Source organism: Hipposideros armiger, unplaced genomic scaffold (assembly GCF_001890085.2).
Source record: "Hipposideros armiger isolate ML-2016 unplaced genomic scaffold, ASM189008v1 scaffold_362, whole genome shotgun sequence".
Classification (NCBI taxonomy): Eukaryota; Metazoa; Chordata; class Mammalia; order Chiroptera; family Hipposideridae; genus Hipposideros; species Hipposideros armiger.
Genome location: NW_017731712.1, coordinates 1,364,263 through 1,386,647, shown reverse-complemented (window position 1 = coordinate 1,386,647; position 22,385 = coordinate 1,364,263). Strand labels below are relative to the sequence as shown.

The 22,385-nt window shown below is 53.2% G+C and overlaps 1 protein-coding gene across 1 annotated transcript; it reads left to right on the top strand.

The window, feature by feature from the left end:
* Positions 1-1,488: 1,488 nt before the first annotated feature.
* RAB40B (RAB40B, member RAS oncogene family) lies at positions 1,489-21,130 on the top strand. The gene is made up of 6 exons (XM_019661995.1): positions 1,489-1,745; positions 14,883-14,943; positions 16,880-16,940; positions 17,767-17,844; positions 18,518-18,740; positions 20,095-21,130. Exons 1-6 carry the CDS (start codon positions 1,577-1,579, stop codon positions 20,364-20,366), a joined length of 864 nt encoding a protein of 287 aa, XP_019517540.1. The 5' UTR covers positions 1,489-1,576; the 3' UTR covers positions 20,367-21,130.
* Positions 21,131-22,385: the final 1,255 nt, after the last annotated feature.

The following is a 22,385-nucleotide window of genomic DNA, read 5'->3' as shown; positions in this document are numbered from 1 at the left end:
TGGTCAGGAATACTTGCTGACCAGCACCGGTTACAAACGCTGCATGTGTCTTGTGGGAACATGTGCCTTGGGCCTTATCAGAATGCCTGGGTTTGTGAAGCACACATCTGTTCTCAACCCACTGGGTCTCCTCTGGGAACCCGACATCCTATGTTGGAGTCTGGTGGTTGCAGACAAACTGGCAGGACAAAAATCTCTCTTCTCCCTGGATAAATTATCTCAAGATCCTCACACAAAGAGGCAACCACAGGTTATGCAGACAAAAAGTACAAATAGACATAGCCCACTCAGTTGTTGCCCTACCAATATGGACCGCAGCATCTACTGCCTACAATGGCAACCCCTGCCTGGGGACAGCAGACCTCTGGTCCTGATAGAGGCCCCTCCACTCCTGGGTGAGGAAACCCTCTGTGTCCTTCACATCGTCCCCCCAGGTCCTCGGTGAGACTGAGCCCAAGGGTGGAGGCAGTCTCAGTCATGGGCATGAAAGTAGCTGCAGTCATCCCACCATACAGCAACGTGAGTGTGAGCAGGGCGTCTGGCCTCACCCCCCTCCCTGCAGGCTTGAGCTCTCCTTACTCTGTCATCCTCCCACAACCAGAAGCAGGTAAAATAAAAGCAGCCCATACACGTCACGGTCCTCCTCAAATCAAACGATTGTTGCTTATTTTGATCCAATAAGGAAGGAAAATATATGATACGGAAGAGAACTGGCAGTCGCAAGAAGGATTTTATTGAGACGAACGCTCACCTGGTCAGACTCCCAGCGCAGAAGGCCTAGCGCCCGCGGCTCCCTAGACGCGGAGGGAAGCCTGGGGGGGGGGGCACGCTGTCCTCTCCCCCAGCACCCGCACAGACACGTGCGCCGACGCACACAGGCAGAGGCACACGGACGCAAATACAGACACGCACACAGGCACACACACGAACACGTGCGCACGTACACAGGCGCACGCGCAACCACAGACTTCGCGTCGCTCTGAGCCAAGAACGAGGCCCTGGAGGAGCCGCGGGGGACACAGCGAGCTCGCCGGGGATGGAGACCCCCTGACTCCAGGCAAATTGGCCCGGGCGTCCAGCCCGCCCGTCTGCGTACCGAGCCGGCCCTCAGCGCCCCCCCGCCGGTCCGAACAGCGGAGTAAACCTACGGCTGGGACCCGTGCTCTAGTACCCTGCGCGGCGCGGGCGGCGAGAGCAGCGTCCCCTCCCTGCCCACTCAGGCTCCGCCCCACCCCGCCCCGGCCGTCCATTGGCTGTGGCAGTAGCGTCACCGCTCTCGGTCCCGCCCTTGGCCCACCTCCCATCCACCGTAGGCAGCAGCCGCAGAATCCTCCCGGGAGGGGCGGGAGAGCGTCAGCTTGGAGGTGGAGACGACAGCGAGATGGACGGGAAGCCCAGCCAATGAGCATGCGCAACCACCCTAGCAACTACGAACCGCCAATAGCGCGGTGGGGCGGGGCCGCGCGCTGTCAGGCGGCGGGGGCGGGGGCGCGGGGCGGCGGCTATCCCGGCACCGGAGGTCCGCGCGGCGCCTGGCTACCCTGCGGTCGCCCCAGTGCTGTCCCGCCGGGCGGGCATGGGTGCGGACGCCGGCGGCGGCACCATGAGCGCCCTGGGCAGCCCGGTCCGCGCGTACGACTTTCTGCTCAAGTTCTTGCTGGTGGGCGACAGCGACGTGGGCAAGGGCGAGATCCTGGCGAGCCTGCAGGACGGCGCGGCGGAGTCCCCGTACGGCCACCCGGCGGGTGAGCGCGGGGTCGGGGCCAGGGAGGAGCGGGGCCGGGGGTGCGCCTGGCATATGGGCGAGGAGCGGGGCTGGGGGTGCGGGGCTCGCGGCGGACCTGTCTCTGCCTGGATCCGACCGTCACTACGCCGGCGGCCCCAGCTGCAATCCCGTTTCTCACGTGGGGCCCCAGGCGGCTCGTTGGGGGCCTGGGGCTGGCACGGAGGCGGGTTCTCTATCGTCTCTCCGCGGTTTGCGCGCCGTCAGGAGCGAGCTGCTGGGCAGGGCGCGTGAGTCCTCCCAACCTGGGGATGACTGCCAGGCAGGGGGGAGCGTGGGGACGACGCAGCCGGGGTTTGGGGAGTTGGCCCCGCAGGGAGACCCACGTGAGCGCGACGCATTTGGAAAGAACGCGTGGGGGTTGCGGAGACCGCGGGAGCTGATCAAAGCGTAGGATCCCAGCACGGCGGGCACAAGCTCCCAGGTGGCGGCTCTTCGCGTGGGTGGGATGGAACCGGAACGAGAGGAGACGCAAGAGCACTAATCGGGGGTGCTTCTCTAGGGTTACCGGCGTGTCCGAGGAGCTCCTCGCCCTGGTGGACCGGCCTGGGAAGGCAAGGAACCAAGTGACCCTGGAGAGTACGGCTGGGGCGAAGGAAGCGCAGGAGAGTGGGTTCCAGGTTGAGGGGAGGGCCAGAGCTCCCAGAGCTCCAGGGCAGCGAGCGGGGGTGGGGGTTCCCGAAGTTTGAGGATTGAGAGCCGCAGCCGGGAGAGGGGATGGACGTTAGTTGGGAAAGAAGTCACGGCTTTCACCACCACGGCTGCTGTGCTGTAGATCGAGCGGCCTTGGGAGGAAACCCGTGCGTGCTCGCCTTTCTGCTGTCTTCCCAGGGGCGTGAAGCACGTTTCCACCACAGACCCGGCTGTTCCGTAACACACCACCCTTTCTGCCTTCCGGGCTTGCAGTCTGGTTCTGGGGAGCAGAGAAGGGCAGCCTAGGGAGTGGGGTCTTCTTCATTTTTTTTTAAAAGAAATTTTATTGGGAAACAGTGTATTTTTCCAGGACCCATCAGCCCCAAGTCAAGTAGTCTCCAATGTAGTTGTGGAGGGTGCAGCTTCCTGGCCCATTTGGGAATCGAACCGGCAACCCTGGTGCCATGAGCTCCAACCACCTGAGCTAACCGGCTGTCCTGGGTCTTCTTCATTTTTAATTTGAAGATCTAATTGGCTTTGTCAAGCTATCCATGGGGGCAGCACCCCATCTAGCAACTAGCAGGGCACTCCCAGCAGTGGAGCCTTGATGTCTAAGCTGGCCTGGTGTGCTTCCTGCCCTGACCAGGCTTGGTAGGATTACTGAGAAGACAATGCACAGGAAGACTTCCTCCTGGAGGGGAGGTGGGCACACTCAGCTGGAGATAAACTTGGTTTGGGGCCAGGAGGGAGAGCATTTGCCTCTGCTCAGTAAGGGTACAGGACATCCCTGACTGGCGAAGGTTGTGGTAGGACCCTGGGCGGGCTGCTGGGGGTCAGGGGATGTGAAGGTGGTCTGCAGGGTCAGCAGGAGGGAGTATGAGCTGAAGTAACGATGGGAACACTGGAGAATCTTAGGGAGAGTGGCCTGGGGAGGGGGGAGAAGTGGGAGAGTTTGAGGTGATGGGCATGAGCTGATGATGAGAACCTGGATTCATCCTCAAATCGCAATGGACAGAAGAGTCATGGTGGGGACTCTCATGAAAATGCACATTCTGCGTCATCCACCATAATGCCATTAGCAACACGTGGCTCTTGTCAATTTAATGTAGTTAAAATGAAACACAAAAGTTTGTATTAGCCACATTTCAAAGTGCTCAACAGGGACGTGTGGCTAATGACCACCATACCGGTGAGCACAGATACCAGGCAGCAAGCACAGCCCTGGAGTTTAAGCTGTAGAAGGGCAGGGCCGTTTCCTCCGCAGCCAGGTCCTCAGGGCTGGTGTCAGTGCACAGAGGAGCCGCAGAGGAGGGGAAACATCAACAAATGAAGCATGGCGCTTTTGAAGCTGTGTGTGTTTGGGAACTAGCTGCAGGACGCTTTGAGTTCTATCATGATGTGAGGCAATAAGGAATGTGGACAGAATGTTTGTAAAACTTCCTTCGGCTTGGTTTGAACAAGGGCTTGGCTGTGCTTCTGTTACATTACTTTCTTTTTGTTACATGCTGAACTGAGGACTTCTAAAAACAATGCTTTCTTCCAAAGGTTTTCCCTTGACACAAAGGGGGGACTTAGGCTGAAGGACGTTTTCCACAAGGCCTCTTGTTGTCCACTTGGCTTGAGATGTTGCAGGAAAGAACCAGTGTCATAGGTGTGCCCCTGGAGGGTTTTTGATTTACTGGAAGATTCTTCTAGGGTTAAGAAAATACATTATGAAAAACTGTAGGAAGTTGAAATTACTACTACTACTACTACTACTACTACTACTACTACTACTACTACTATTATTTTAAAGACAAGTTTCACTTCAAAACAATATGGGTGCTTCTGGCATTGAGAGGTGAGTGTTTTCAGCTTCAGATTTCCATCCTCTCCACCTACCCAGCACCTGAGTTGTGTAGCCTTGGTGTTATTTTCACATTGACCAGGTTTAGAACGCTCACTTCCACGTTGTAGCTGCCACGGCCATAATTGCTCAGAAATAATTCACCATTTGAGGATGCAGTGCTCACCATCAGTCCTGTTACCAATCTGTGTCTGTGAGTTCTTTATTTTGCTGTCCCTCTAATTCATAATTTAATTTTCTGTTATTTTCCAGGAAGAGCCCATGAGTATTTCCTGAGTGTGTGCGTGCCTGAGTCTGTCTGCCCATTGCCTTTATCTTTGAATGATATCCTGGCTGGGTATAATACTCTTAGGTTATATTTTCTTGCCCTCAGCACTTTGTAACTGTTGTCCCGCTGTTCCCTGATGTTGGATGTGCTGTGGTGAAACCTGAGGTCAACTGATGATATTTTCCCGCATGTGGGTGATTTGCCTTTTCTTCCTGAATTTCTGAAGAATTCTTTCTTTTGCCTCGTAGTTCACTAGTTTAACCAGACCACACTCAGAGTTGAATAACTAGTGTTGACTTTCTAGCATATTTTGTGCTCTTTGAATTTGCACATTTCTTTTTTTAGTTTCAGGGAATTTACTTTACATCCTTAAAACACCTTTCGTTACATTTGTTGGTGCTATTTTCAATGGCACCAATTGTATTAGCTTCTTATTGCTGCTGGGCAAATTGCCACAAACTCAGTGGCTTAAAACAACACAATTTTATTAAGTTACATTTCTGGGGGTGAAGTCAACACAACCTCACTGGCATAAAATCAAGGTGTGGATAGCACTGAGTTTCTTTCTAGAGGCGCTAGGGTTTTGTTTTGTTTAGTTTTTTAATTTTATTGGGGAATTGGGGGAGGGGAACAGCATTGGGGAATCTGGGAAGGGGAACAGACAAGTTGCTGTCTGTCTAGTTGTAAAGGACGTCGCCTCACTGGCCCATGTTGGTATTATCATTGCATTCTTCCCGGGTGAGGCATTTGCTTGCCGGTCATTGGACAGCCGCTCACGGGGCTCAAGAAAACTCACGCCTGCTGCCGGCCAGCCCCACTGCTACCTATGCAGTCGCCGGTGACTCATGGCAGCCCAGCTCCAGGTCGAGCTGTTGTTCACCATCTTAGCTGTAGAGGGCGCAGCATCACTGGCCCTCATGTGGTATCCGAACCGGGGCCCTGCTGCTCGGAGCTGGTGTCCCAAGCCAACTCCCAACCAGCATGCCACTCGGCTGGCCCGATAATCTCCCTATTTTAAGTTTGATTAGCAAACTTTACTCCATCTACTACTTTGATTCCCCTTGCTAGCAACCTAACATATTCACAAATTCTGGGGATTAGGACATGGGTATCTTTGGGCGGGGTGGGGGAATGTTATGCTGCCTCCTGCACCAATTATCCGTATGTTGGATCATTTTTATTTGTGTTTCATATTTATTCACGTCTCTCTCTCTAATTGATTTGATCTTTTTTGTCTTTCTCTTCTGAATTTTTGTGATTATCTCACGCCTTTCCTATTTCTTGGTAATTTTGATTATAATAAACTGTTTCTAATTTATTATATTAGTTCAGTAATGTTTGGGTCCACAATTTTTTCCCCTTATCTTTACGATTTCCCTTTTTTTCAATTTTTAAAAATTTCTTTAGAAACTTCATTTCAATAAAAAAAAACCCTTCTTTGAACTCTTACTCGTATTTTACCAACTTAATGTTTTTATTAAGCAGTTTTATTGCATGAATTGGGGTGAATTTCTTTCTGTTCCTTGGCTCATGTTTTTCTTTTAGGTTACATTGTCCCTTTTTCCTTTCTTTTATAACCTCTTCCTGAAGTATGCAATACATATAGAGAAAGGTACATGTTATGATTGCATAGCCCATGAGTCTTACAAACCCAACACATTCATGTAGTCAGCACCAGATTAAGAAATAGAATGAACTGGAGCCCCAGGCTGCCCTCCATCACCTCCCAGGCCTCAGCGGACCCACCGCCCTGACCTCCAACTGCATGGTGTCATTTTGCTTGTATCTGTCCTGTGTAAACGTGGAACTGTACAGTTATGGTGTGAGCTCATTTGTGACTGTCACTCTTGCTCCATGAGGCATGACAGTCTCCTGTGTTGAGTGGGGGTGGGCTTCGTGTCACGTGTGTCATAGCCCTGTGTGAATCTGCCATGGTTTACTTATCCAGCCGGCTGTGGATGGGCATTTCGGGGCTTCCCCGTTTCTGACCATTCGAGTCAGTTCTGCTCTGAATGACTATTCCTGCTACATGCCTTTGGGCATCCGTAGATGCGTTCCTGTTGGAATAGACCTAACGCTGGAATGGCTGAGGATTAGACACGTGTGATGGAGACGTTCCGCTCTAGCAGGTACTCCCCAGGTGTTTCCAGTTTGTACCCTCTCCAGCAAAGAACGGGGTTCTGCTCGCTCCCGTCCCCACCCACGCTTGGTATGTGCCCTCTTCTGCATTCTGGCCATTCTGGAAAGCGTGTGGTTGAATCTGCAGTTTTCCAGTGACTGATGAGATTGAACACCTTTTTATGTTTGTTTGAATTTCCTCTTTTGTAAAATGTCCAAGTCTTTTATCTATTTTTCCTATTAGGTTGAATTTTTTGTATTGATTAGTAGGAGTGTTTTAAAAATATTGTACATTCTGGTCACGAGTCCTTTTGTCAGAAATATGTATTGTGGACACCTGCTCTCATCTGTGTGGCCTTCTCACTCCTATGACAATGTTTTAGGATGAACAGAAGCCCTTAACTTTAACACAATCTGATGGTCACTGTTTGTGGCTAGGGCTTGGTCCTGGGTTGTGAGTCTCTGCCTGCACCTAGCGGATGAAGCTGTTCTCGCGATAAAGCCCTACTATTTTACCTTTGACAATGATGGCTGCTCTCCGGCTGGAATGAGGTTTCAGGTAGGGGTCAAGACACATTTTTTACCAAATGGATATCCAGTTGGAGAGACTCCCTTTCCCTGAACTGTACTGTCACCTCGGCCACAGCCTGGGGACTGCACAACTTCGGTCTGGCTCTGTGCCGTGGGCGAGCTTGTCTGCCTGTATGCCAAGCACGCATGGGCTCTCTGCTTTGCTGGTGGGTCTGTCCTGGGCCGGCCCATTGGGATGCTGTGTTTCCCTGCGTCTCGCTCAGGATGAGGCAGCCCCACCCACGTGTGTTCTTTGCTCTGACAGAGCCTGGTGAGGCCTGGCATCTCCATCCCTGGCGCACAGCTGGAGGGCAGGGCCTTGGATGCCAGACAGTCCTGCAACCTGGGCACCTGGGAAGTAGCAGGAGGGGGTGCCCCAGTTCATTCACTGGGGCTGTGTGGACCCCCTGCTGAGGGGCACGCTGCCCCGGGGGAGGTGTCTTCCATTCTTGGTGACACCTCACACTTCTGGTCATGCCAGGTCCCTGCTGGCCCTGGAGCCTCACTTTGGTCTCCCCTTGAAGTTCTGCTTCTCCCAGGCAGAAAGTGGAAAGAAAAAGGCCTCAGCAGCCGGGCCTTGGGGGAGCAGGCGGGGTCTGGGCCCCAGCTGGGCTGCCCGTCTGCCCGACCCGGGTCTCCTGCCTCCCCTTGGCTCTGCTGGTGATGTCCCCAGTGCCCGTCCCGGTTGGCGCCCTTCCAGTGTCTCATTGCTGATTTCATTAGTGGTGGGGGAGGGAAATAGATCAAACTGACACTAAATGCAACAGTCTCTTGCCTCCTAGTTTTTTCCCCAGCAGGAGACAGTTTTCTCTGACTACTTTCTTCTGGCTGGTTCTCCAGCTCCCTTTCCCAGCAGGAAAATCCCATCTTTCTTTCTGTTTCATTGTTGCTGAGAGCTAATAATAACTCCCATTTATTGAGAGTGAAGGGCTCAGCAAGGGGAACTCCCTGGAGATCACAGAGATCGTCAGAGTGGGAGTGTGGACAGGAGGCTGGCGCTGGGCCCCACTGGTTCAGACAAGGCTCAGAGAAGTGCCTTTTCCTCCCGCAAGGAGCGTCCAAGCAATTTCCTTCAAGTGCCCCTGATGTCAGGGTTTTCCCCTTTCTCTCTGCCGCGCGCACACGCCCCACCAGGAGATGTGGGCTCTCTCTCTGCTGGCTGCCTGTGTGACGCTGCCCACAGCGTGGGTTTGCTGGGTTTACAGCTGCTCTGCTGGTTTCCCTTGGCAACCACTTGAAGATAGATTTAAAGTGCTATGTATCGAGTCATCATTGTCGGGCCCTGCTTTACAGCCTTCGCCTTCCTGATGGAGTGACTCCTTAGAGAAGACAGCCTGCTCTTCACCTCCCCCGGGGGCCTGTGGCCGCTCTGTACCTGATTCTAATGCGTTCGGTTTTTTAATTATGTCGTAAATGCGTCCATACATTTGAAAATAATAAAATTGATTTTGTATGTGCCCTGCCCTTCCCACCCCCTTTCTGATCCAAGAAGCCAGGCAGAGTCAGCTTCTGGGCAGGACACCTGTATGCATATTTTTGAGGTGAAAGTCACACGCCAAACATGAACCATTTTGAAGTGCAAAGCTGGGTGTGTGGCACGGTCGTGTGTGCAGCCCCCATACTCCTGGTGGCGGAGCATTGCTTGCCCACAAAGGAAGCCCCTGCCCCAGCCCCCAGGCCCCTTTCAGCATAAGACACATTTCTTAGGAGCCGGGCTGTCAGAGATGAATTGGTTTGTGAATGGCATCGAACCAACATTCACACCAGGAGCAGGTCCTCCTCTGTGATGGCTGGTACGGTGTCTGCTCACTCACTGACGGAATTAGGCAGGTTGGGGGGCTGACCTGGGTCACCAAATTATTTATTCAGCACATTGAGCTAAAAGTGTGCAGCAGTTGGGCAGGTGACGTGTCCTCTCTTTTCTTAAGAAGGCTAAAATTATAGCTCTTCTTGCGTCTGTCATTCTGACTCGGACGTTCCGACAGGCTTTGTTCTAGAAGTTTCGTGTATTTTTATTTCATTTTTGATGGCCAGAGTTGTTGGGGAGTTAGTAAAGGCGGCGAAGGTGAATTACACACTGACACTGTGACTGCCCCAAATGGTAGGTTCTCGTGACCCGAAATGTAAGGAACCACGTCGCAGAGTCAGAGAAGAGGATGTAAATAAGAAAAGAGCAAACACATGAGTGGGAGAAAACACAAAGCATTTCAGAGAACAGAAGAGAATGGCTCAATCAATAAGTTTACTGAGAAAAGCAATTCTTCTCATGATGTGACCTTGAACCTGGCCACGAAGGGATGCGACCTGGGCGTTTCTCTGTGACAGGCACAGCTGTGTTAGAGGGTTTGCCTTCTGGGAACCAGAAGTCTGGGGGAGGATAGAGCTTTTGCTCAGCTGAGGCTGCTGCCAGCGGTAGGCACAAGACTTTAGGTAGTCGGGGCAGGTGTGTTCTACCTGGCGGTAGAGGAACCTGAGGCCCAGGAGCCTGAGGAGGTGGCTGGCTGTCAGGCCTGGGGTTTGATCCCGGGCGCCTCCCTGTGGCACCTTCACAGTCCTACACAGGAGCCCGTGGGCGACCCCCGTGAATTAGTCCATCTCTGGTCTCACCTTCCCTGCCTGGTGAGAACGACCTGCATGCCCAATGGGGGGCAGTGTTTTTTCATGCTCCATCCCCCACCCACTCCCCTGCCCTGCCCTGTCCCAGGTTCTCAGGGACAGGGAGGGGTAAAGGGAGGTGCCTGTCTGGGAGTGGGTTGCACAGCTGGACAGATGGACGCAGAAAAAGGTCAGGAGTTCCTGCCTCAGGGGAAACTGAGGCAGTGGAGGCCACGTGGGCCTGAATTGTTCCAAATGACGCAAGCGCCCACGTGACCTCTGCCGTCGAGGTCGTCCACTGAGAGCAGGTTATTCTGTAGGGTTGCTGTTCTAGGGGACTGCAACCTGAAGAGGTCACATGATGGTTAATAATGAAGTCTACTGTCAGTTAGATTTTCTTTTTTTTTTAAAGATTTTTATTGGGGAATTGGGGGGATGGGAACAGTGCTGGGGAATTGGGGGAAGGGGAACAGACAAGTTGCTGTCGTTTTGTTCTTCAATCTAGTTGTGGAGGATGTTGCTTCACTGGCCCAAGTTGGCACCATCATTGCGCTCTTCTCTGGCAAGGCAGATCAGTCACCGGCTTCTGGACGGCCGCTCACTGCGGCTGCTGGCCGCTCACTCCGGCTGCTGGCCGCTCACGGTAGCCCATGGCAATCTACTGCCACAAGGACTGCAGCCCACGCCGTCGCCGGCGACTCAGGGCAGCCCAGCTCCAGGTTGAGCTGTTGTTCAGCATCTTAGCTGTGGAGGGCAGTGTCACTGGCCCTCATATGTGGGATCCGAACCGGGGCCCTCTGGCGTCCCAAGCGAGTTCTTAGCCATCGCGCCACTTGGCCGGCCCCAGTTAGATTTTCTTTTTAGTACTTGTTTACTGTTAGTGAAATTTGGGGATGTGGAGCTTATTGTGTTTTGCTTTGGGAAGACGTTAAAGTGCATCTTTTGTAGCTTTTCCTAGGATTCCTGTGTCAGACATTCTCTGTCCCTTTCTCCAGTCATTCCACTTTCTGGGTTTTCTATCAGATGGAGCATTTTTGATGCAAATGAAAAAAAATAAATTCAAAGCCGCTTAAGCAAAGAGGAGTCTACTACCTCGGATACCAGCAGCTGGGGGCAGTGCTGGCTTCAGGCACGACTGGCTCCAGGCGCTGGACATTCAGGAATCTCTCTATGGTTCTTGCCCCCTACCCCAACCCTCCTTGCCTTCCAAGAGGAAGATCCAGATTGTGTTCAAAGGGTCAAGATCACTTTGACACGTGTGACTTCTCAGCAGCGACTGGAAGGCAGGCCTTGATGGAATGCTGTCTACACATTTCTGAAATAGATTTATTTCCTACCTGCTGTGTGCCCAGCCAAACTCAGCAAAGAGTGAGGCAGACCAAAGGCATTTTCAGACACCCAAAGTTTCAAAACTGAGCTCCCACGCTCCCTTCTCGGAGAAGAGAAGAAGGAGTAAGCCAAGAGGGGGAGACGTGGGGCCTGGCGGTGGGAGGAGGGAGGGCCCAGGACAGTCGCGCTCTGGGTCCCCCATCCACATGGAAGCAGGACAGACGCTCTGGAAAGATGCCCACGAGGGAAAATACCTGGAGGTTTGGAAGGACTGCGCGGAGACTTAGATAACTGGGGGGAGGGGGGGGATTGTATGGATGAATTACTGATAAATGCAGGGAAAACGAAGCAAGTAAACAAAAAGGCAACTTTTAACGCAAGTAAAAACAATAAGTTGTACATGAAGGAAAAATGAACACAGTCACACATGGTCCTGCTGTGGATTGTGTTGACTTGGTCATATTGATGAAAAATTGAACATTGATTTAGCTAAAGTAGCAAAATAATTTTACTGAGAGAGAGGGAGAGAGAGAGAGAGAGAGAGAGAAGCGGTTAGCGATAGAGGCAGGGGGGTGTCAATGAAAGAGAACTACTAATACATTTTCACCTTTGAGGTGGGGAGTCAATTAGTGCCTACGCTGGAAAGTCAGGAGGTAGGAATGTGAGTATGTTGTTTACAAATTTGGAGAAACACAGCAAAAGAAATAATTAGCAAAGATTAAAATGGGAGGTGGCCTCTGGGGTGGGTGCTGCCGCCTCCATACCAAGTCTCAGGATGACTGATGCTTGAAACCGTGGGTACCCATGACTTTGATGGAAAGAAAAGCCAAATACAGGTTGTTTGGGGGCTTTTTTGAGATTTTATTGGGGAATTGGGGAAGGGGAACAGCCAAGTTGTTGTTCTTCAGTCTTAGTTGTGGAGGGCGCAGCTAGCTCAGCTCCAAGTCCAGTCGCCATTTGGCCGCCCATTGGCGGCCGCTCAGCTCAAAGTGCCGTGTTCAATCTTTGTTGTGGGTGGCGTAGCCCACCATCCCATGCGGGTGTCAAACAGGCAACCTTGTCATTAGGAGCACGTGCTCTCGCCAGCTGAGCCATCCTGCCACCTGTTGGCAGCTCAGCGGCAGCTCAGCTTGGGTGCAGCTCACTGGCCCATGCGGGAATTGAACCGGCAAACCTGTTGCTCAGAGCTTGCACTCTTAACCAACTGAGCCCCTCAGCCGACCCCCAAATATAGTTTTAAAAACTCTTAGGGTGCTTAAAAATTTTTTTTAATTGTGGGGACCTAAAAAATAAGTACATGAGGACACTTTCTAAGTCAAGGTCGCTCACCCAGCCAGGCAGTGGGTTTGTCTCCTCGAGGACAAATGTGAACCACCTGCAGCCTGTGAAGGGCGAGGTCCCCTCACTGCCTGGAAACAGGTACGCCACCACCAAAGTTATCTCCAGATTCAAAAATAGATTCCCGGGCCGGCCGAGTGGCGCATTGGTTAAGAGCTGGCTTGGGACAGCAGAGGGCCCCAGTTCGGATCCCACATATGAGGGCCAGTGACACTGCCCTCTACAGCTAAGATGCTGAACAACAGCTCAACCTGGAGCTGGGTTGCCGTGAGTCACCAGCAACAGGGTAGGCTGCAGCCCCTGCTGCAGTGGGCTGCCATGGGCTACCGTGTGTAGCCGGCAACCAGCGTGAGCAGCTGTCCAGAAGCCAGCGACTAATCTGCCTCTCCCGGGAAGAGCGCAATGATGGTGCCAACTTGGGCCAGTGAAGCAACGTCCTCCACAACTAGACTGAAGAACAAAAGGACAGCAACTTGTCTGTTCCCCTTCCCCCAATTCTCCAGCGCTGTTCCCATCCCCTCAATTCCCCAATAAAAATCTTTAAAAAAAAAAAAAAAAAGATTCCCAAGTGTACTCATTACTTCCTGTAGACGGTGCAATCCTTCAGCGTTCCAAGGGGAAAACTAAATGTTTCCCCAAATAACTTGGATGTTGCTAGAATATGTATCTTCTAGAATAAGTATAGTTACTATTCTGCTTTTATATATATATATATATATACTTTCTGTTTATTTATTGTGCACACATGTTCTCTTTACAGATTATATGCACCATACGTATTCTGTTTGTTTGTTATGTGTGTGCGTGTGTATCTCACACTGCTGACTGCTACAACAGGATGGCTGTGGGCCTGTGAAGTTACCTTCTGGAGAGTGTGGGGGATTTTAAAGGACTTGAAGAAGCCCTTGATAGTGTCTTCGAAGGGTAGTCTCACATGGCCTGAGCTACTTACCTAAAGTTTCTGGAAAAATCTATGCTGTGCCCTGAAAACTTGGGCAATGTGCTCCCTTGAGGCACACTGTCCAGCCCTCAGCGTGTCAGACAGGAGGCCTGATTAACACAGCATTCTTTTCCTTGGGCTTTTTGGGGGAGGGGCGTAGTCTGACATCTGGATCTTTCCAGGGAACGCCACTTCCTTTAGTGTTGCACCTTGGAGGAAGCTGTGCTGGTTGCACTGGAGTTTTTCTTTGGGAGGAGAGCGGCTAAGACCTCACACCCACACCAGGACTCCCTCCAGGGTCAGGCCCTGGCAAGGGACTTCCTCGTCTGTTCCCGCCTGCCTCCCCCGCCCCCATCAGCTCTTTCCCTTCAGATCTATAATTCCTAAGTCAGCTTTTCTTGTCCAAACACTCAAAGTCTGATCACGTCCCAGACTGTCTTCAGGCTGGTCTTAGGTGGGTCTGTGCACTTTGAGGGGCGCTGCTGGATAAGTCTATCACGGAAGCCAGTCGAGGCCCACAAGCCTCTGTGGCAGCTGGGTCCTGTGCCTGGAAATGGCCTGGCATCTGCCTGTTGGAGACGGGCTCTCCTCACCTGCTCCCTGTAATCGCTTAATAGAGATGCTCTTTCAGTGCCTTCCCTGCTGTCATCAATCCCACTGGGGACTCGCTCTGTGAACACAGCAGAGGTTTCTCAGAGAAGCAGGAAATTGGCTTCTGATGGAATGGGAGCAATGTTTATTGCTTTTTCTGATTTTAGAAGAAATTCATGCTCATTGAAGAAAACTTGAAAATAGAAATATATTGAAATAAAAAGGTGAAAATGACTCAGATTCTGTAGCCCAGACATTTCTGGTGACCACTTGGGTCTGGTCCTCAGTCTCCCTCTCTGCACACACACACACACACACACATGCACATGCACGTGCACGTGCACACATGCACACACATACACACACGCACGCGCACACACACAAATGCACACATAAGCTTTGTCTTTGCATAGTTGAGATAATTCTTCATGTCTAATTTCACATTCTACATCTTATTACTCTATATTCTTAATGTCATCATTTGGGGGAACCATCTTAGTGTTTCAGCCTTTTATGTGGGAGCAATGCTTGGGCAGCTGGAGGAGGGTGGGGTGGTGTTGGAGGGGGTCGGCAGTGACAAGGGACGAGATGGGGCTGTCTGCAGGCACCATGGTCTCCCTGCTGCAGGACAGCTCATGGGGCTGGAGGCCAGGCCCGTGCCTCCTCCCTCGGGCAGGGCTGGTGGGGCCGGGCGCTGGTGAGAGCAGAGGAGGGGTGGAGGCCAGTGTGGGGGACCGAACCTGTGGTGACCCATAGCAGGGCCCAGCCCCCCTGGCAGGCATCTGCACCGTGAGAACCCTCCCGCCCTTACAACAGTCTGAGGAAGTGCGTGGCGGCCAGCGGCATCTCAGCAGCCGACCCTCTTTCACAGGCATCGACTACAAGACCACCACCATCCTGCTGGACGGCCGACGCGTGAAGCTGCAGCTCTGGTGAGTCGGCCCCACGGCCCCTTACATGGCTGGCCCCGAGCCCGCTGCTCCCCAGAGGAGGGGTGATCCTGTTGTCTGGGCCCCAAAGCTTGAGCCCTGGTCCAGGGAATGGGAACCTGGGCTTTGAGGCCCTGATGTCTGTCCAGAACCTGTGGCCTCCTTGTGCCTCAGCCTCCCTAGCACCAGGAGGGGCCGATTCCCCTGAGGCTCAACCCAGACCCAGGGTGGGTGGAGCAGGCCAGGCTGTCACCTTCCCCTGGCTCAGGACTAGGTAGGTGTCTTTCTTGGTCTTCTGCTGCCTGGCGGCCCTGGCTCTGAGCTTCTGGTCACACCCTGCCCCTGCCCCGCTGGCCCCAGGGGTGGGGTGTAGGGGTCTCCTGCTGTGACCAACCCCTGGGTGGCCTGCACCCCATGCAGTTTTCCTGACCACTGTCACCAGCCCTTGTGTCATCCCCCTCTCCTGGACCACCCATGTGGCTGTCTTTCCCCTCCTGACCACGCTGGACCACTCCCCAAGCCCCACGCACTTCCAGCAGTGGGGAACCCCTCCTCACACAGTCCCCCACCTGCCCCTTCCAAGGAGCAGCAGGAGAGCCTGGATGACCCCATCCCTTCCCACGCCCAGCCTCCGGCCCACCCCCAGCGGCCGGGGTCCTCTCCGATCCCCACCCCCTCCTGCCCTGAGCACTGCAGGGCTTATTCTCCAGTCTCCCCTCCTCTCCACCCCACAGGACCACCCAAGGCCCCACTCTCAGCCCAAACTTGCCCGACTCAGAAGGCCACCCGTGACAGCTGCCCGAAGTTTCCTCCTAAACGTCCAAACCCCATCCCCTCATCTAAAACCGGCTCTCAGCCCCCAGTTCTTTTCTGGTCCGGGTGGCCCATCTTAGTCAAAGCCCCATGTCCTTCAGTGGCTCTGGCTCAACCCTGGGGCCACCCTGGGCGCCCACGTGGGGCCTTCAGCTTGGTGGCAGGTGAGTTGTCCTGACTGTGGATGCCGACACTCAGAGCTCCCCCCCTTGGCAGCAGCCCGCAGGCCCAGCGCACAGCCGGCGAGTGCTCTCACTCCGTCCTTGTCGCAGGCTTTCCAGCAGCTTCCCCCTAAACCCCTGAGGCCCTGCTGGGGCTGATGAGGAGTTCTGATCCATTCAGCACACAGGTGTTCCTCTCAGCCTCTGCCCACCCCCGCCCCCCAGCCCTGCTCTCCTGAGTCTGGGGGGATGTCACCACCCACAGGTGACAGGAACAGTACAGGTCTCGCTGCTCATCTGGGGGGATACCAGGGGTCCCTGAGGGGTCTCCCCTGGAAATGGCTGTTTAATTGCACACACAGTTTGTGCCATCGTCCTTAGGCGAGATGCCGGGACGCGGCACCCGCGGGTCCGAGAGCCCCTGCCGTGAGCACCAGGACGCATTCTTCTCATCCTGATTTGTTTCTTGGAGCTCCCGTCCATCCAGGGAGCTCCTGGGTCAGTCCCCCGTGGTGATAAAATCAGGCCTGCTGACTGGGTCCACTTCCTGTGGTTGACTCACAGTTAATTAGAAGTGGAGGGATCCCCCAAATCCCTCGGCCTATTTCTCCCCTGTGTACACCCATATCCCTTACCACACGACTTCATCTCCACATGCCACAAAATTTTAAAAACTTAAATTAGATTTATTTAAATGTCAGAATTAGGATGTTGAAACCCATCCCTAGTTTTTCTGGTTTGACTTACAAAGTAATGATTAGAAGATAGAATGAGCCCACAGGACCTGCCCGTGTCCAGATCATCCAGGGGACAATGTGACTGTCGTGTTGGGGTCTTGGGCTTGCGGTAGCATGGCCACCGACTGATGCTTGTAAAAGGCATTTTCTGTGGCTCCCAAGTACGGCGACCTTGTCATCAGCAAGAAGCAGGATGTCTTCTCACCAGTCTCCACCTTTTCTTTCCAGGGACACGTCCGGGCAGGGAAGGTTTTGTACCATATTCCGCTCCTACTCGCGGGGTGCACAGGTAATGTCCCTGAGCGGGGAGGTCACACTGAGATTGGGGAGCTCCTTAACAGGCACTTGGAGGACAAGGCAGTTGAGCTCCCTTTGTAAATTGATGCCAGCATTTAACAGTGCGCCCTGTGGTGTTTGGTGCTCACAGACCTTCAGCATCAGGGCTGCGTGGGTGCATGTGTGTGCGTGTGAACTGTGTACAGATGCACATCTGTGTGTGTTTACATGCATTGTTCTATGTACACATATGTGTGATGGCTGTGTACATGTGCATGCATATCTGCCACACATCTGTGTTCAGATGTGTATGTGCACACGTGTTCATGCGCATGTGTGTCTGTATGAATTTACATACACATGCATGTGTGTAGATATGTGTATATACATATGCACACGTTTGTGTTCATGTCTCCATGTGTGCGTGTGTGTATACCTGTGTTCGTGATTGTGTCTGTGCATGTGTGCATGTGTGTTCATAACCCTGTGTGTGCACACGAGCACTCCATCCAGGTGGCTGGGCTCTGCTCCGCTGAGCTGTGCTCCTGCAGCCCCCACGCTCCTTACCCCTGGAACAGCTCCTGGATTTGAGGACTCAAGTCCCTAACTCACCTGGACAGTGGGGGGCTCACCAGTGAGCTTATAAGGTAGTGGAGAAATCATATAACTGCTACATGGGCAGATAAACCAGTAAGGCTCGTGTTAGAATAAGGACAAAGCTATCTGGCTGGCTGGCTGTGAGTCTGACTGAGTGGTCGCAGGCCAGCGTGTAGCCCAGAGCTGCGCCTGCGTCTGTCCTATGAGGTCAGCCCGGTCCCCTCCATCCCCACCCTCCCTAGGGTGCAATCCTGGTCTACGACATCGCAAACCGCTGGTCCTTCGATGGCATCAACCGGTGGATTAAGGAGATAGACGAGGTACGGCTCTGCGCCAGTGTGGGCTCCTGAGGGTGGGCCGGGGACTGGGGCTTCAGCAACGGGGGACATGTCACCTCCCAGCGCAGAATCAGGTCTTCATGCAGAGGATGCCAGGCCCAGGGAGCTGGGCCCTGCTCTGCTGTGTGGTCAGGTGGGTGGACAGGCAATGACTGGCCCAGCTGCCCATGGGGACGTGGAGTGGCCAGGACCAAACCTGCAGTGTTAGTTCCTGGCAGCTGCCATAACCAATCACCATAAACTGGGGGGCTTAAAGCAACAGGAATTTATTCTCTCACATTTTGGAGGCCAGAAGCCCCAACCCAGGCGTTGCGGGACTGCGCCCCTCTCAAAGCCCTGGGGTGGACCCTTCCTGCCTCCTGCAGCCTCTGGGGCTGCTGGTGATCCCCTGGCCTGTGGACACGTCACCGTGTCTGCTTCTGGGGTCAGTTGGCCTTCTTCCTGTGTGTCCTGTGTCCCCTCCAATGATTGGCTTAGGGCCCCTGTAATGACCTCATGCTAACTAATGATATCTGTGGAGACCGTCTTTCCAAATAAGGCCACATGGGTCAGTCGGCGGGAATTTGGGGGACGCCATTCACCCCAGCACACCCACGGGCCAACAACACAAGCTCGTACAAGTATCTGTTTTCCCTGCCTTCCCTTCGCCCGCTAGCACGCCCCTGGGGTCCCTAAAATCCTGGTGGGGAACCGCCTGCACCTGGCCTTCAAGCGGCAGGTCCCCACGGAGCAGGCACGGGCCTACGCGGAGCGCCTGGGAGTGACCTTCTTCGAGGTCAGCTCTCTGTGCAACTTCAACATCACCGAGTCCTTCACGGAGCTGGCCAGGACGGTGCTGCTGCGGCATGGGATGGACCGGCTGTGGCGGCCCAGCAAGGGTAGGCATCCAGCGGCTGCGGGCGGCTTGCAGGACAGCCTCAGGCCGCGGCGCCTGTTCTCAGGGCGTCAATGTGTTGACCTAGACAGAAATCACCATCACGGCCCACGAGATATTTCTGAACCTTGCGCGTGCTGAGCAGAAGGCATTATTTGGGTGTCCGCGGGCATCTGTCATGAGACGGGGCACAGGCAGCACAGCACGCTTCCAGGCAACCTCACTCCCAGGGTTTGGGGAAGAGCACATCACATTAGGAGTGATTCACTTTCCACTCAGTTTGTTTACAAAGAGGAACCTGAGAAATAGAAGTGCATGGGGTATTTTTAATATAACGTAACTTGCAGTTGGGATATAATATTCAAATTCCTCCGTGTTAATGTGTCCAAAAAAGCATGGAAACCTATTGTGAACAGTGGCTGTCACCAGTTTCCTCTGAGTAATGCGTCAGCATGTTACTTTTAAAAGACAAAGAAGACAAAATCTGTATTCATTGAATTGGCAGTACAGTGTTGATTAAATGAAATACCTTCTAAATCAGGGGTCCCCCACTGCCACCTGAACATGATTGTTCTGTGCTGTGTGTGTGTGTGGGGGGGGTTAGCATCAACCTTGGTCCCCTGCCCCCCAGGAGTGAAAACCACAAATGTACCCAGACACTGCTAGACGTCCCAGGTCCCCTCAAGTTGCCCACAGCTGAGAACCACTGTTCTGAAGGAGCTGTTTGCTGGGACCTTGGATTTAAAGTGAGCCAAACAGACAAGAAACGTGTTTCTTGTCTGGCTCCTTCAGGGGTCGGGGCATTGTGACCGCAGAGGAGTGAGATGTGATTTCTGCTCCCCTCCTCAGCAGGTCCCCAGGAGCCCACCTCCTCCCCCCTCATCTGGGCAGGGAACCTGACTCACATAATGAATGGTGTGGGCGAAACCTGTTACAGCATTCGCTTTTCGAGTGCACTCTTGACCATGTCTTCATAAGGATAGTATGTGTTATTGCCATCAGACGTGCATCTGAGAAGGACATCTGTGTAGCCTCGGTCTCTAACCCAGAACCGTGGTTGTGTGAGCCTTGAGGGGAGCTCATTGGTCACCACCTCTCTCTCTCTCTGGCTCTACTCATCTCTCAGACCTGCAGGGAGAGATGGTGGGGTCTGGAGTTTAAGGTGATGAAAGCAGGATGGTCTGTCTCAAGTCCTGCCAGGTGCTACATGTGGGTGTGGGGGCCGCACTCAGCCCTGACATCTCGTACTGCACCGGCCCCACAAGTCCCGGGATAGGGGGCTGATGGGTGGGTGGGCTGCCCCTGTGGTCAGCAGTGCCAAGCACCCAGGAACTAAGCAGTCTTTTTTCTTCCCTAAGTACTGAGCTTGCAGGACCTGTGCTGCCGAGCCGTGGTGTCCTGCACGCCGGTGCACCTGGTGGACAAGCTCCCACTCCCCATGGCCTTGAGAAGCCACCTCAAGTCGTTCTCCATGGCCAATGGCCTGAACGCCAGGATGATGCACGGCCGCTCCTACTCCCTCACCACTGGCTCCAGCCACAAGAGGGGCAGCCTCCGCAAAGTCAAGGCCACCCGCCCGCCCCAGAGCCCGCCCAGACGCTGCGCCAGAAAGAGCTGTAAAGTGTCCTAAGGCAGATGCGAGCAAGATGCGCGCTGGACCCTTCAGGACACTCGGAGCCATTACACGGGACCGTGGAGGTTGTGCTAGAGCCAAGAAATGCCACCAGCCTCTCTGGTGACCATGCCGCCCCGTGCAGGGAAAACGGGTCCCGCTGCTCAACTTCGATGTTTCTATGTGGGTGTGCATGACGCTCTTGTTTAGGGAAAATGGGGACTCTGCTCACCTTTGATGACACGAAGTCTGCATGTTACCTCTGCCGTGAGCACAGCGCAATTGTTTCCTTAAAATAACAGCTTTTGTAGGAATGGTAAGATGCGCGGGATGAGGGTAAATTCAAGGGACTCTGAAAACAGTGATAGGTAGATCAGAGTCATCAACATTACAAGGGGCCTTTTTGTAACCCTCCTTTTTAACGTCAAAGCACTAATTTATAATAAGCTGCAGAGACATTCGAGGTTAAGCTCAACAGATCTGTCCAGCGTGTGTGCGAAATGGATTTGATAAAGTTTTTGCTATGTTATTTACTACGTTTTGGGGTTTATATGCATATTTTTCTGTAAATCTACTTTTTTTTTTGTATAAAATGTTCCGCAAGTTATGAAGCTAAGAAAAGAAAATGCCAAAGATATCTGTAGTTACGTTGAACTGAGCCCCAGCAGTTACAGCAGATCAAATCGGCAAGAAAACGTTACTGAGCCGTTCAGGAGGAATGAAGCAAACTCTGTCGTGTAAGGAACTTTCTCAACAATAAATGTATATTGTTTCTTGGTACAGTCATTGGCTGGTTCTTTCCGATTTGGTGTTTTTATATAGCCCTTTATTTCATTTGTTTCCTCGCATGTTTCAGGTGTCACAAATTAGTGCTCCTACATGGATAGCATTGGCAAAGGCTTCATTCCTGAACTGTCATCTATTGAGAAAGATCCCTTTTCCTGAAATGAAATGTAGAGGCAGAAAGTGGGAAGCACAGTTGACGTTTAACAGCACGGGGCAAGGTGCTCACCTTCCTCAGTGGAAAACCCACACGGGTCACTACAACCAGCCCTGGGCAAACCGGCCTCCCAGCCGCGGAGCTGACCCTTGAACAGCATGGCCTGGCCTTGAACTGTGCGGATCCATGGAAAACCCCGAGTATGTGTGGGTCAGCGCAGGTCTAACCCACTTGGTTCAGGGGCCAGCTTGTACTAAGGAGTGCCTTCTGGTAAAACACCGAGGTGCTCTCGAACCCCCAGTGTGCTCACAGATGTCATTAGGCATGTCCCCAAAAGCCGAGGTCCTTGTCACCCATCACAAGGAACGTCAAGAAGGTGCTGGCTTGGCAAAGACCCCAGGCAAGATCTCTCCTTCCGGGTTGTACGTGTTTGTTGTCTCTCTGGCCACTGGGGGTTAGAAGGGGGGATTAAAAAGTAATAATAACTTGGGATGAGAAAACGCCCAGAGGTCCTCAGCTTCCATTAATGGTTTACAGAATTTAGGTGATTTCAGGGACCCTGAAACAGGAGCAACACGTTTATGCAGATGTGGTGGAACCAAGGCCCAGAGGGGAGAAATGAGCTGACCACTGGTCACTGAAGGCCTGAAGCCAGGCCTGGGCAGTCCAGCCCCCTGGGAGGGGTAAGAGGACAGCAGTAAACCCTGGGGGACAGGACCTCTCAAGGAGCTGCTGGCCTGTGAGGATGTCCTCCTGGGGCTGTGGATGGACAGAGGTGGGAAGGGCTGACCCATTGACCACAACACTAGGTGGGCCACGGGGGGGGGGCAGCTGTCTCCTGTGTTCGCAACTAGGAGACACAGAAGACGTTCAAGCTGAACGGAACCCCCTGCATGGCCTCTTCTCCTCCCCTTTGAAGAGTGCTAGTGAGGCCCCGAGGGAAGAGAAGACGGACGGCGTCGGCTGCCGGGGATGGATCTCTGAGGTTAAAGCAGGCCAAGGGTTCTCTTCCCTCTCCCGTTCCTTTTGTTTTGTTTGTTTTATTGGGGGATTGTGGAGGACATTGCTTCACTGGCCCATGTTGGTATTATTGTGCT